This window comes from Crocuta crocuta, unplaced genomic scaffold, assembly GCF_008692635.1.
Source record: "Crocuta crocuta isolate KB4526 unplaced genomic scaffold, BGI_CrCroc_1.0 scaffold80, whole genome shotgun sequence".
Classification (NCBI taxonomy): domain Eukaryota; kingdom Metazoa; phylum Chordata; class Mammalia; order Carnivora; family Hyaenidae; genus Crocuta; species Crocuta crocuta.
The window spans coordinates 3,667,798-3,683,410 of NW_027527559.1; the positions used below are offsets into that span (position 1 = coordinate 3,667,798).

The 15,613-nt window shown below is 42.6% G+C and overlaps 1 protein-coding gene across 1 annotated transcript in view; it reads left to right on the plus strand.

The window, feature by feature from the left end:
- The window catches only part of TRPC6 (transient receptor potential cation channel subfamily C member 6), a 48,124-nt gene that overhangs the window by 13,219 nt on the left and 19,292 nt on the right, over window positions 1–15,613 (plus strand). Inside the window, exons 4-7 of the mRNA XM_077770067.1 lie at window positions 264–449; window positions 3,432–3,596; window positions 9,136–9,352; window positions 14,780–15,013. Coding sequence (XP_077626193.1) covers window positions 264–449; window positions 3,432–3,596; window positions 9,136–9,352; window positions 14,780–15,013 — 802 coding nt within the window. The remainder of the gene's footprint in view (window positions 1–263; window positions 450–3,431; window positions 3,597–9,135; window positions 9,353–14,779; window positions 15,014–15,613) is intronic.

The window sequence follows — 15,613 nt, forward strand, 5'->3', positions numbered from 1 at the left end:
TACACTATTCAATAGCTTTGATTCTGTTTTAGATAAATTTCCTTTCTTTGGATATGAAGTAAATCTTTATGTTGCTAAGACATTTCAGAAATCACTTAGCAGAACAGCAATTAAAGCACATTAAAAGAACAGTAAACCGAAAGATAGAATTTTTCTGTTTGTTTTCTCTACCAACTGTGAAGTCACTGATAAATTCCACTGCGTCCCATAGTAAATGTGCTACTTCTCTCTTATTGTTTTTTGCTTTGCTTTGTCTTTCCTAGAATGACTACAAAAAACTATCAATGCAGTGCAAGGATTTTGTGGTTGGACTCCTTGACCTGTGCAGAAATACCGAAGAAGTGGAGGCCATTCTGAATGGGGACATTGAAATGCATCACAGTGGAGGAGATCACGGCCGTCCAAATCTCAGCCGTTTAAAACTTGCCATTAAATATGAAGTAAAAAAAGTAAGGTCAGGCCTGAAGCCGCATTTACATTATTTCCATTCTTATTGCTGCTACATAAGGATGAAGGGTTGGCATAATTATCGTGAGCTGGGTTTTGTTTTTTGTTTTTTTTTTGAGAGAGAGAGACACGCAGAGTGTGAGTGGGGGAGGGTCAGAGAGAGAGGGAGATACAGAATCCGAAGCAGGCTCCAGGCTCTGAGTGATCAGCACAGAGTCTGATGCGGGGCTCAAACTTACGAACCGCGAGATCATGACCTGAGCCGAAGCTGGCCGCTTAACCAACTGAGCCACCCAGGTGCCCCGTGAGCTGGATTTTTCTAACCAACAGTTGGATGAGGCAGGTCCTCTAATCATAGGAGCTGAGTTGTGAGTCCTGTAACCTTCACTATACACCAGTCTATGTGTTTGGACGTCTGCACGTGTTTATGCACTGATTGCCAGCCACTTTCCTTTACTTAACTAATGATATAAAAATGATTTCGTGTGTCCAGATGATAAGGCATTGGTTATATGAGAGGAACATCCACGTTTGAGGCTCCGTTCCATGCCCCCTCTGTTGTTCTCCAATCCAGGACCAGCACCCTCACTTCCTGTCTTAGTACATTTGAACCCCTCCTGCCCCAACTGTGTCTGGGGAGCATTTTCAGTCTCTGTCCTCACACAGTGCCCCNACACTTTCTAAGGATAGGTTCTATAATAAAACAACTAGATATGCCCCCCTTTCTATCTTTCCAACTTTTTTTTTTAAAGATTTTACATTTAAGCAATCTCTACACCCAATGTGGGGCTTGAACTCCCAACACCAAAATTAAGAGTTGCATGTTCCACTGACTGAGCTAGCCAGGCTTCCTCTGTCCTCTCAGTTCTTTTCTCTTAATGTTTATTTCTTTCTTTCAAGAGAAAGAGAGAGGGAGAGAGAGAGAGAGAGAGAGAGAGAGAGAGAATCCCAAGCAGGCTCCACACTGTCAGTACAGAGCCCAACATGGGGGGCTCAAACTCACAAACCATGAGATCATGACCTGATCTCAACACTCAACCGACTGAGCCACCCAGGTGCCCGTCTTCCCAATTCTTAATGGAGAGTTAGTTTCTCTCCATTATATTTCTCTCCACTAATTTATATCTTGTACATCTTTACATTTCAGTTAATAAACATCCATCTCATCTTTTCAAAGGCTCTGTTGTTATATCATTATTTCATTTAATCAGCTTACTATTTAGAGGTGTTTATTACTTTCCTCAGGTTTTTGTTAATTTAAAATATTTGCTAAGTTTCCTTTAAAAACAGTGCAACAGTTTATATACAAGCCAACAGTGTATGAGAGGGCTTATTTTTTCTACTCACAATAGTATTATTAAATCTTACCACTCTGAGAAGATAAACATTGTTCCTTGTTTTAATTACCTTCAAGGTTAACCATCTTTAAGCATTTGTAATTCCTTTAACCTTTCAATATTTTTATCAATTTTTACTTTGCATTGTTGCTTCTTGTAGATTAAATAATGTTGCCCCCTATCATATATTCAGTTGTAGAAAATAAATATGTAAGAATTAAAAAATTCTGAGAAAAAACAAAAAAAATTAATTATAAAGTTTTGTTAATTGAAAGAATTTATGGCACAGGAATAAAAATATATCAGTGTAATAGAATAGGCAGTCCAGACACAGACCCATATACAAACGGGAGCTAATGAGGTTAGCATTGTAGGTCAGCACACAACAGATGGCCTGCTGTTTCAAGAAAGAATTTAAGGGGCGCCTGGGTGGCTCAGTTGGTTAAGTGTCCAGCTTTGGCTCAGGTCATGATCTCATGGTTTCTGAGTTCAAGCCCCGTGTCCAGCTCTGTGCTGACAGCTCAGAGCCTGGAGCTGCTTCTGATTCTGTATCTCCCTCTCTCTCTGCCCCTCCCCCACTCACACTCTGTCTCTCCCTCTCATAAAAATATATAAACATTTTTTAAAAAAGAAAGTATTTACACATCTGGGCCAGTAGGATTTATTTATTGTTTTTACTTTTTTTTTTTTTTTTAATAGAAAGCAGCAGGAAAGGGACAGAGGGAGAAAGAGAGAGAATCCCAAACAGGCTTCATGCTCAGCACAGAGCCCAATGAATCTCACAACTCTGGGTTCATGATCTGAGCTGAAATCAAGAGTCTGAGGCTTAACCACCTGAGCCATCCAGGTGCCCCTGGGCCAGTGGGATCTTTACATCACTCTTTCTAGATGGACCAAAGAAACCCAACTTATAATTGTAAAAGTCCTTATGCAAAGCATTTATGAATCTTTTTATAATATTAAATTTCAGGAAATTCTCTATGCTTTCAAAGAAAGCTCATGAGTTATAAAGGAAAAATTTGACAAATTGGAGTCTTCTAATTTATATAATACACGTCAGAACCTCCTACCGCCTTGCTTGGTGCTTGTCAACTAGATGTTCTATGTTTGTTCTTTAATTCTTTTTTTTTTTTTTACAAATAGTTTATTGTCAAATTAGTTTCCACATAACACCCAGTGCTCATCCCCACGAGTGTCTTCCTCCATGCCCATCACCCCTCCCCCCCACATCCATCAGTCCTCAGTTTTTGTCAGCATTCAAGAGTCTCTCATGGTTTGCCTCTCTCCCTCTCCCCCACCATTTCCCCCCTTCTTCTCCCCCTTGTTCCTCAGTTAAGTTCCTCCTAATCCTCCTATATGTGCAAACATGATATTTGTCCTTCTCTGCCTGACTTATTTCGCTCAGCATAACCCCCTCAAGGTCCATCCATGTTGCTACACAGGCCAGATTTCATTGTTTCTCATTGCCATGCAGTATTCCATGGTATAGATAAACCACATCTTCTTGATCCATTCATCAACAGATGTTTGTTCTTTAATTCTAACAGTAGTTTTTATGTGAAACCGCAGAACAAAATATTTAGAATGCAAGAGTTGGTGAACATCTCTTTAATCAAGCTATCAAATGTTTTGTCACTTCCCTGCTAGTTTGTAGCTCATCCAAACTGTCAACAGCAGCTTCTGTCCATATGGTATGAGAACCTCTCTGGCCTGCGGCAGCAGACCATGGCGGTTAAGTTCCTCGTGGTCCTGGCGGTGGCCGTCGGATTGCCCTTCCTGGCTCTCGTTTACTGGTTTGCTCCATGCAGCAAGGTATGTCTGTGAGGCCTGGGCCTTACCGTCTGCTACAAGTATGTCAAGCTATATATGCCACAGCCAGTTAAGCAAGGAAAATTCTGTTTCCCAAATGAAAATTTCATGGGTGTCAGAATTGGATTTAAATGATATTATTGATTTTAATATTACAAAAATAACGTCTATTTTCTATAGGAAATAGAGGGGAAAAGTGGGTAGAAAATTAACTTGTCATATCACCACTATTAAATTGAGAAAGAAAACCTAGTTAACTATGTTTCTATCCTTTCTGTCCGCACATCTATTCCTATATCTTTTGAGGTTGTAGTACGCAATGAGCACATAGTTCAAATATAATTCTAAAAGATAGACCTTTTTTTTTTTTTTGGTCTTTTATCCCTCCTCTGACAAAGTTTGAGACAAAAGTCACTTTTTTGTATTTACTTTAGCTAATATGGCCAGATAAATCTTAACCTAAATCGAGAACAGTCGTGTAAATACTAATGTGATGCTTGTTTCAGCGAAGCGTATTTATTTTAGCGATGCAGTACTCCGTAAATGGGCAGCAAAGATAGCCTGTCAGCAAAGTCCAGGTGCCCAGACTTTGATGAAAATATGTTCAAATGGACCCAGCCTTTCTTTAGTGGGAAAGTACAAGTTTCCTTAGTGAATCATGTGGACCTGTTATCCGGCACAAAATTGAAGTGCCCAAAATCCTATTCTTCCATGTTTTTGAAACCACATCTCTGGAATGTTTAAGCTCCACGTTGAGAGTCAGACTGAAATAATTCTCAAGCTCTGTGGCTGAAACATCTGCTGGACCATCCATGTGCCCTGTGAAAATGTCAGTTCAGTGCCTACTGTTCTTAACACGGCCCTGACTCATTCTCAGACATTTGTAATGTGTGGATGCAAACACATGTATCCCTTTGCCAACATACTGTCTTCCTCTTACATAGTCACACACTTGCTGCTTTAGCTTAGGGACCTTCCTAAGTGGTTTATGGTGACAGCAGGTGCAAGGCCTTCTGCGGAGAGGGAACGACACAATTCCTTGTGGGGGCAAGGATAGGGAGCTGCTGGAAAGTGGGCGTTTTCTCCTGAAGGTAAAAGCTATCATCCTAGGGTTTTTTTCCCCTAAAAAAGATGAAGCCACAAAACTGAGCTTTTATAAGTAAAACATAAATGATGAGAATAGTGAGATTTACTAGAATTAGAAATTTGTAGCATAGATTTTCTTCTAGAAAGTTATAGTTTTCCTTTTCTTCCCTTTTTCACAGAAATGACAGATGCCAGTCTGAAACAAAAGTCCTGAATCATCCTTACGGGCACATGGGCTGCATCTATGCATGTAGTGTCTCTTCTCTTTCTAACGTACATTTCCTGAGTCTTCAGAGATTTGAGCTGAATGAAGTACGCGGGGGTGGGGATGTTCTGAATTATCCCTCTTCACTGATTACTCTGCGATCAGTTAAATTACAGTATCTTCCTAAAGTGAATAATTGTCCTTCTCCATATCCAGTGGGTTCAAAAGCACGATGCCTTCCAGACTGCTTGCTGTTCTGAAGGAGACTATTTGGGGCAGTCCGTAAAGTTTCTTAGATTGTGATTGAATCCTAATTAACCTGATTTCCTTTACCATTTCTTCTTCGCTGGTCATGTTTCTTTCTTGGCATCTGTTTTCTATCTTTGTGTAGGAATCTTGAGGCAAATAATTAAATTAAAAGGACACTGTCAAGGTTTTTTTTTAATATCTAAAATCTTTTTTTACTGCCTATTATTTAGCCTCTGAAGCATGATGATACAATCAGTTTTTACAATTTTTCCCTTAGCAATGAACATAAACATTATTCACAGGTTATGGGGGAAGATTGCTCAAAATTAATGCTTTTACTTAAAATATTATTTTAAATACTAAACAATTTCCAGTACATCCATGAAAATTAAGGCAAATCTAATTGCAAGCCTGTGCACCTCAACAGAGTCTCTGTCTCTGTTTAAATTTGGTTTTCTTTTCTGCTTTCTTCTTTCAGAAACTTTATTTTCTTGACTTGTTTTCTTTTAACACCATAACCAAAATATGTTTTATGCTCATTACAATAAAAATAGGTCAGAGGCACCTGGGTGGCTCAGTCAGTTAAGCATCTAACTACGGCTAAGGTCATGATCTCTTGGTCTGTGAGTTCAAGCCCCGCATGGGGCTCTGTGCTGACAGCTGGGAGCCTGGAGCCTGCTTTGGGTTCTGTGTCTCCCCTTCTCTCTCTGCTCCATTATAAATAAATAAATATTAAAAATATATAAACATTTAAAAAATAATAAAGTAGAATAAAAATAGATCATGCTGTGATTTCAAATCATTTTAGCTTAAGCTATCTTCAAACTTTTCTATTTCAAAATTCATATTTGGAGTTAGGTATTTAGTCATTAGTAAATACTTGAAAAAAGTATAATATAAAATATTTGAAGCCAAGTATTTCTTTCAATGCTTAACCTCAAAAATTTGTCAGGTGCATTAATTATTCATCTTATTCAATTGATAAGTCCCCTTCTTTAACCGTATTAGAAATTTGTTTACATCCCAGAATATATAAATGACTAAATTTTACTAAATTTACTAATTTTTTAAATTAAATTTTACTAAAATGGATCACTCACTTCAGTTCTTAAAGTCCACTGAATGGTGCCAAAATCTCCCTTAGTTCAAAGAGAAACAAAACTCTCAGTGATTTGTGATGAGAAATACAGGGTGTGAATATCTGAGCACATCATTTTAGTTTCCTGCCAATGAACTGTTTGTTTGCTTGTTGTTTATTTGTTTCTTTGCTTTTTTCCTCTTAAACCAGCACGTTTCATAAGCGGCAAAAATGCCTGACTTGATTCTCCTTTCCCCCTTCTGAGTAAAATCAAGAAGGAGCCAGGATTACATAAAGGCCACACCCCAGTGGAAGTGGAGGCGGTGTGTGTGTGTGTGTGTGTGTGTGTGTGTGTGTGTGTAATCATACACTCTGCCCTAAGGGGCAGGACACTGCCCAGGACAGTTCCCCTCATGTCCCAGAGCGATCCAACCTGCTTTGTTCTCAACTCCATGATTTTTTTTTTTTTTTACAAATAGTTTATTGTCAAATTGGTTTCCATATAACACCAAGTGCTCATCCCCACAAGTGCCCTCCTCCGTGCCCATCCCCCCTCCCCCCCCCACATCCATCAGTCCTCAGTTTTTGTCAGCATTCAAGAGTCTCTCATGGTTTGCCTCTCTCCCTTTCCCCCACCATTTCCCCCCTTTTTCTCCCCCATGGTCCTCAGTTAAGTTCCTCCTATATGTGCAAACATATGATATTTGTCCTTCTCTGCCTGACTTATTTCGCTCAGCATAACACCCTCAAGGCCCATCCATGTTGCTACACAGGCCAGATTTCATTCTTTCTCATTGTCATGGAGTATTCCATTGTATAGATAAACTACATCTTCTTGATCCATTCGTCCGTTGATGGACACTTAGGCTCTTTCCATGTTTTAGCTATTGTTGAGAGTGCTGCTATGAACATTGTCAACTCCATGATTTTAACAGTTCGTATTTGTACAGAAACATAGTTAAGGACAATGGGCCAAAGAAAATCAAACCTACTGTGTCACCCATTTGTTTTTGCTTTACACTAACTCAATTATTTGAGAGTTCTACTTAAACAGGATCTTAAAAAAACAACAAAAAATACTCTTTGATTCAATCTAATGAATATTCTTATGGAAGTATCACTTTTAGACCTTTTTACAGTAGTTTTACAAAGCAACTTTGGATTGGCTCTGCAGTATACATAAATATAGCTAATTCTATGGAGCCATTGGCTTAAAGCTAGCTAGCTCCATCTAGGTAGATACAGTGAGATAAATACTTACATGCACCTGCATTCTGATATTCTGTCTGACATAAGATCCTAACTACCAAGAGAGAAGGGACTGAACTATATCATTTATTTCAGCTTTAACTTTGATGATTTTCAAAAACATACAGACCGGTAAAGTCTGTAGGAACAGAGAACATTGATTGTATTCCTTCCATTATTCTATTTACTTTTTCTCAATATTAGAAGGTGCTTCTTTTTTCCAGAAGAACTAATATATTTATGTTCTTTAATGAAAAAATAGGAAATTGTCTTGTAAACCACATAGAAGCGTTACCTCAGAAACGAGAAGGGCTCGCAGGTCCCAGCTCCACTCCGTTCAAGCTGTGTGACCTTTAGGTCCGTGTCTGGACCTTCCTCAGCCTGTTCATCAGCAGCATTGCTGTTTTAGCAGCACCTGCTCTCAGGGCCGTTGTCACGGTTACACGAGTTAGCAGAGTGAAGCCCTGAAAGCAGTACTTGTTACAAACAAGTGCTGGCTACGTGTTGCCGGTGTTATTATCCATTTACACATTTTTCTGTAATAATAAATTCATTTGAAAGGCTGTTGGAAGCTATGAACCCTCTCCTAAGACAAAATGCTGGGCGTATGTCCTGGGTTGTGTTTACCATTTCAGGAGGAGCGCAGAACCCCTGAAACACACCCCAGACACGAAGCCTCCGTCTGCCCCAGCGAGGGGGATTTATTTGTGCATCTCAGATGGAAACTAATCCTGCCCTGTAGAAGTACAAGAGCTTTCACAGCCTCCATAGTTCACACTCAGAGTCTGATTTTTACATAATTTAGGAAATTTACTCATTGCCACTCAGCTAATGAGGGAATGAAATGGACCATGAGGTTAAAATGTTGGAGTTTAAATCCAGTGTCTTTCTAGGACATTGTTCCAAATACATTACAGGAACTGCCCTGCTGTCCTGGCATCAGTGGGGAGTTCCCTCCTTGGAGTCGGTTCACCACAACACCCACATCGCTTGTGTGTCCGTGAAACACGCGGGGACAGCAAGCAAGTGCCGGCCAAGGGTTCAGGCCGTGTAGATTCAGTTCAGTATTTGCACTGCTGTTTCCTCAGCACTTTGTACCCACCAAAATAGTTTGATTTTTTAAAAAATCCTTTTTAATGTTTATTTATTTTTGAGAGACAGAGACAGAGCACAAGCAGGGAGGGACAGAGAGAGAGGGAGACACAGAATCCGAAGCAGCTCCAGGCTCTGAGCTGTCAGCACAGAGCCCAACGCGGGGCTGGAACTCATGAACCCCGAGATCATGACCTGAGCCGAAGTCGGACGCTAAACCGGCTGAGCCACCCAGGTGCCCCCAAGTAGTTTGCTTTTTATGAATGACGATGATACCATGCTCTGCCTTTTGTCATAAAATATTATTTGTCAGAGTTATATAATATTTTAAGAACTTAAGTATTGTTTAACAGAAAAGTTTATTTAAACATAAATCCAGAATAGGAGCATATGTGGATGAGGGATGTGACCAGAACTTTAGCCCAGCATAAAGAGTCACTGTTCTGTCATCACTTATATAATACACGTAATCATTTTTGGAGAATATTGCATTGTACAGATATTTATTCTGGTGCACACGTGTGTGTGTTTTGCAAAGTGTACGAAACAAAGTTAAGATTTTCTTTTGCTGTGCACTGTGGCAGATGGGGAAGATTTTGCGCGGACCATTCATGAAGTTTGTGGCGCACGCTGCTTCCTTCACCATTTTTCTGGGACTGCTAGTCATGAATGCAGCTGACAGATTTGAAGGCACCAAACTCCTTCCTAATGAAACCAGCACAGATAATGCAAAACAGCTGTTCAGGATGAAGACGTCCTGCTTCTCATGGATGGAGATGCTCATCATATCCTGGGTAATAGGTAAAGACTGACATTGTGTCATCTCTGTTTTTGTTTTTGTTTTTTCACAGCTTAGCAGTTTGACTGAATGACGCTGATTCCTTCACACATCGGCTATGCAAATGCATCCCGCACGATACAGTGCATCGCACACCAAGATTTTCTGTTTTTAAAGTGCAGTTATCTTGGGTTCATTATTCGGGCACAGCTTTCTCACATGTCATGTGCTTTTTCAGTTTCCAAAAGAAACCCAGGAGAAACAACAGGAGAGCATTCATCAAATCCCACCAGGGGTGAAGCACTCCCATTCACGTTTTGGGAGAGCTGGGACTTCAGATTTCACATCAACTGTGATTTTACACAGTTTTATACTGTTTTTTTATATTTTATACTGTTCAGAGCACTTTACATGCATGAACTCACAGTCTCTCTGTGCCTCGGTTCTGTAATCTGTAACATGATACCAGTGTCTATTTTAGTGTTTATGTGAGGATTGAATAATTTGCTTTAGATCTCCCAGATGGTAGGTGAAGCAGAGAGAATGCAGTCCTAACTAATGCACTATTTGTCATCAGGATCAATTATACACGTGGCTTGTCCTTAAACGTAATGCAAATGAGAAAGGCATTATTTTTCTTAGTTTATTGTCAGGTTGGTTTCCATATAACACCCAGTGCTCATCCCCACAAGTGCCCTCCTCCATGCGCATCTCCCCCCTCCCCACCACACCCATCAGTCCTCAGTTTGTTCTCAGCATTCAAGAGTCTCTCATAGTTTGCCTCCCTCTCCCCAATTTGAGGGTGTTATGCTGAGCGAAATAAGTCAGGCAGAGAAGGACAGATACCATATGTTTGCACGTATAGGTGGATTAGGAGGAACTTAATGGAGGACCGTGGGGAGAAGAAGGGGAAAGGCATTTCAATCAGATTTTACGAGTGAATAGATTAAATAGGCAGGTGGTGCCTTCCTTAGGTCAGGAGGATACTGAGGTCTGTGAGACACAGTCTTGCAGCCAGGGGAGTTAAGTGGGGGGTCAGGTCAGTAAGTAAATCCACAAATCAAACCACTGGGACAAATACTGTAATTGAGGCGTGATTAGGGTACTGTGAGTGTACGCAGATTGGACATCTAAATCTGAGTGAGGTGGGGCGTGGAAAGGGCAGACAGAGAAGGCATCCCTGGACAGTACTTCCCTCTAAGACTCTGAAGACGAGGGAATGTTAGCCGGGCAGACGGTTTTGGGGGGAGTAAGGACACCACAGGGTGTGGAAACGTTGCGTGTGAAGCTAGGGCGTCAGGGTGCACCCGGCGCCCGTGAGACGTTTAGGAGTTAGGCAGGTGCCCCTGAGGGCGTGGGTGATGGCCACATGGCCAACATGGCAGGGGGTGGCCTTCAGCATCGGTGATGGGCTCTTCGGTCTCAGGAAGAGGACGGTGAGCATGGGGGCTGCGACCCACCACAGGCTCCCTGAGGGCAGGGTGAGGACGGGGACCCGGGCCTCGGGGAGCTGATGGTGACTTGCGCCCAAGGAGGGACAGATGTGGGCGCCACCATGGACCGCTCGGTGGTGCCGCACTTCTCTGGGAGGGAGAGGAGGCTTGGCGCCCAGAGAATGAGAAGCTGATGACTAAGTCTGGGTTGTAGTTGACTTTGAAGCGCCCTGGGGACTTTCAGGTGAAGACGCCCACTAAGTAATAGAAAATACAGCACCCCATCCGGGAGAAATAAGGATGCGGGCTGAGCATGTGAACTGCATCACCAGGGGTAATATAAACCTTAAAGAAAAAGTGTGATTTTTCACTACTTCTTTAATAATTTAATTGACATTTACCTTATGTCATAGAACTACAAGAAATAAATTACATTTCACTTAGAGCATTGGATTTATAAAAGGTTTTTTAATGTTTTATTTATTTCTGAGAGAGAGAGAGACAGTGTGAGCAGGGGAGGGTCAGAGAGAGAGGGAGTCACAGAATCTGAAACAGACTCCAGGCTCTGAGCTGTCAGCACAGAGCCTGACGCAGGGTTCAAATCCAGAACTGTGAGATCATGACCTGAGCCGAAGTCAGACACTTAACCGACTGAGCCACCCAGGCGCCCCAGAGCATTGGATTTAAAATAAGAACAGTCATTTGGACATTGCCTTTATCTTATTAAACTGCCTATGTGCTGGTTGCTGTGTGTGCCTGAGCATAAATTATGTAACACAGTACTTGGCACGTAGGAGATGTTTAATACGTTGCAGATAACTATGGTTATTATTAGACTTTTCACTGAGAGTTTCTATCATTTTTATATAGGAGTGGTATTTCCTACTGAAAACACATTAAGCAAGATAAGATTCTAGTTCAAGATGAAACTTTGAAAACATTCAATTTTGTGTAAGGGGGATTAGATATAACAAATGTTCATTTTATCCTTTCTCAAACATAATGGATCTCATACTAATGTTTTATCATAAACAATAAAAGGTTTTCCTTTTTCACTTAGAAATCGAAACCAGGAATGTTATATCAACTTTTAGTTTTACTAATAAGAACATTTTCCTTAGAACTAGTGGCCCAGTGACCTTTTTGAGATTCCTAGATTCGCTCACAGAGTTTACAGGGAAAACAAGCAGCTGGAGCAGACAGCAGCCGCTTTACAGCTCTAGTCAGGCTGTGTGCCAGCTTCTGACACTGGTAATAGTTTTCTTCTTGGAGTTGTTCTGGAAAGAAAGCTGTTGCACCTTCTGGAGATATTAGTAAGAAGTGGCCTATTTGGGTCAGATGCTGATGGGCTTGGGGGCTTCTATTGTTCGCCGAAGGCAAATTTATCTAGTTGGGTTTTTTTTAGAGAAAAACTTGGAAAGCTGAATAACAGAACTGAGTTCCAGGAGAACTTGATGAGAGGGGAGGGTTGGGGTAGGGGACCCTATGTATTTGGAGAGTCTCATCTGAAGAACAAGAAGACAAAATGGGGCTCCGGCTTCATGGTAAGCTGGCCTTTCCTGGGGAATAGTTGGAATGAGCGCACAGGTGCTTCTGTTCTGTTTCAAGAAATTTAAAGGCAGAGGGTGCTTGCTTGTTCTCTGCTGTCCTGGTGGGTCCACACTGAAGCGATTCTTCCTGAAAACCCAGCCGTGGGACGGGCCGCCTTCAGGAGTCTGGGCACCTGTCTCCAGACGTACTGGCTCGACACCTGGGGAGAGGTCTCCTCCTGGGAAGCTGCCCACGCTCGGCGTCTCAGCTGTGCCCGGCAGCCCCCAGGGCCCCTCGGAGCAAACAGGACAGAAGCCTCCTGCAGGCACACTAGTTCACTGTGTTTTGTTTTTTTAAGCTTTGGTGAGATGACCTTTCATCACGAATTCTGTGTCTGGAGAGAAAAGGCAGAGGGCACGTGGGAGAGGAGGGGGAGCCTTGGAAACAGCTAGGCTGGACGCAGTTCACATGCGCCTCCGCCCCTGTGCCGCGGCCCTCACGCGCTTGTGGGTCTGGGGGCGTGTGTACCGCGCCAGGCAGGACCTCGTGTTCTAACCTGATGCAGTGGCGTGTGTGTGAATCCAGCCCTAGTCCCCTCTTACCTTGGAAGCTTTCAAACAAGTAATGGGGTTGTCTTCCTCTGTGTGCGCAGAATGCCAGTTTCGAGGAAAGGCCACGGTAAGCTGTGGGCGGCAGAGACCACGGGGCTCTGTGACGGGGGGGTCAGGCCGAGGGTGAGGATGTGGGGCAGGTGCTTGCTGGGGACGGGAGGAGATGAGTTGCAGCCAGGAGACTAGGACGGACTTCTTAACAGGCCTGACCGGTCATTGGAATTTGGGTTATATTTCTCCTGATGGCTCTGGAAGGAGGTAGGACGTCAGGAAGGGTATCTTAAAGGTAATGGTACAAAGTCACATCTGCTTAACAAAGTAACATCCTTTAAATTAAGATAAAATATGTGCCAGTTGGAGAAAATTTAAAATACCAAGTGCTCAAGAAATATTAGCTCTTATTTTTTCCAAGTGCCAGACAATGCCCTGTGCATTTTACATGCATTACTTAAAGTGTTAAAACAATCCTATGAGGTAGACATGAACTACTGTCCTCCCCATTTTACAAATTGAGCTTTAGAAAGTTTAAGTAACTTGCCAAAGATCACACTGCCATTGAGTGAACGAACAAGGTCCCACGAACATGATCCCAAATCTGTGCTCCTAGGTCGCACGCTGAGTTCTAGAGAGTGCCGTGTTTGTATCTTCCCCCAGCAGGAGACGGCTGGGAATAACACGCTCCTGTCACTCCGCCTAGTCCTGTACATGCTGGTTTTCAACATAAAGTCGTAGAATATATGACACTTTTTATTTCTTTACTTAACACGTTTAAATGTTTATGCCATAAACATCTTCCAACATATCTTAGTCCAGGCTGTCCAGGATTCAATGCCAACAGTTTTGCTAAAGGGGATTCACTGAGAGGGAATGGGAAGGAGGGTGAGGAAGGTTGCAGGAGTCGTCAGATGGGGAAGGCAAGGCTGATCCTGAGGGAAGAGTGCAGGGAAGGAAGGTCCGATAGAAGCATCCCAGATCTCTATTCAGTCTGAGGACCTATCAGCACGGCTGGCAGGAAATACTTGAGCTGAAGTCAGCCATCAGCGGGGCCCAGGGTCTCCCAAGAAGGGGTGCCCTCAGGCATCAGCTGAAAGTAGATGGAAACATAGCCTTGGGGGAAAAGTGCCCATAGTTCCAGAACACGGTTGCTGAGGCCCTTAGACCATTAAATTCCTGTAATTGGAGGGGTTTGAGGTCCATACTCGTGGCTACTACCCCATAGTAATTAAAATATTGTATTAAATGGCTGCGTAATACTCCATCTGTGGAAGTCCCATGATCACTTGGGTTTTACGTGTGTGAGCAGGTGTGTTTGTATGTTTCGGTTATTATGAAGAGTCCATGGTGAACAACTTGTAAATACACTTGTGTGTCTAGGATCAATGGGTACTAAAGATTGTTTGATATTCTTTTTTTTTTTAAATGTTTTATTTATTTCTAGGAGAGAGAGAGAGAGACAGCGTGAGCAGGGGAGGGTCAGAGAGAGAGGGAGTCACAGACTGAAACAGGCTCCAGGCTCTGAGCTGGCAGTCAGCACAGAGCCCGACGCGGGGCTCGAACCCACGAACGGCGAGATCATGACCTAAGCGAAAGTCGGACGCTTAACCGACTAAGCCACCCAGGCGCCCCAAGATTGTTTGGTATTCTTGAACTTTGTTTGGATACTCTTGAACTTTGTCAGATTGCTTTCAGGTGATGTGCGGATACTGCTGGACTGTGGCTTTTGTGGGGATGTGGCATTTAGGGTTGGGTGGGATGGGGCCAGATGTTGAAGGGCTTCAAATGTCAGGCTGAGACTTTTCAAACTTATTCGTTTTATTGAAGAGATAAGGCTGAAATGAAATTGAATTGGGTCTATTTTAACCCCTTTCCAATGCAGGCATGATATGGGCTGAATGTAAAGAAATTTGGACAGAAGGCCCCAAGGAATACTTGTTTGAGTTGTGGAATATGCTTGACTTTGGGATGTTGGCGATCTTTGCTGCATCGTTCATTGCGAGGTTCATGGCATTTTGGCATGCTTCCAAAGCCCAGCACATCATTGATGCAAATGATACTTTGAAGGACTTGACCAAAGTCACACTGGGAGACAATGTGAAGTATTACAATTTGGGTGAGTGTGTAGTGTGCAGTCAACCTTAGTCAATAACTACGTAGTTTTCTGATGAAAGGAAGTCAGTAGTAGTTTGGTTACTGCTCAGTTCTCACAGAATAACTGGCGTCTTCAGAAGTATCTGTGTGAAGACATGTGCTTTCAGCTTCTCCCCCCACCCCCATCTCCTTGCTGGCTGGCTGCCTCCCACTCTGTCTCCTGGATCAGTTGGCCAATTACCAAACTCCATTGGGAATGCCTGTCTTATGTTGTCTGAGATTTTTTTGTTCTTCTTCATGTCTATTAAAAACAGTACACATTTGAGTACCATTTCCATTCAAAACACATAAACTGTGTGACAGCAAGGGAGCTGTAGGCGTCTTGGATGGCTTCGATCCACGACACCATGGTTTCCCAGCCGTGCTTCAAACCAGATGAGAAACAAAACAGAGCGATAGAGACCGGAGCATGGCCTCCACTACTAATCAAGTTCCAGGCGGATGACATAGTTCTGAGTCTCCTAGCCAGTGGGCTCAGTAAAATTGCCGTCCAGAATTAGGCAGGTGCATCCTTTGGTCTCTGGACAACAGTAGGTGGGGCAGTCACCCCAAGGCAGGAATG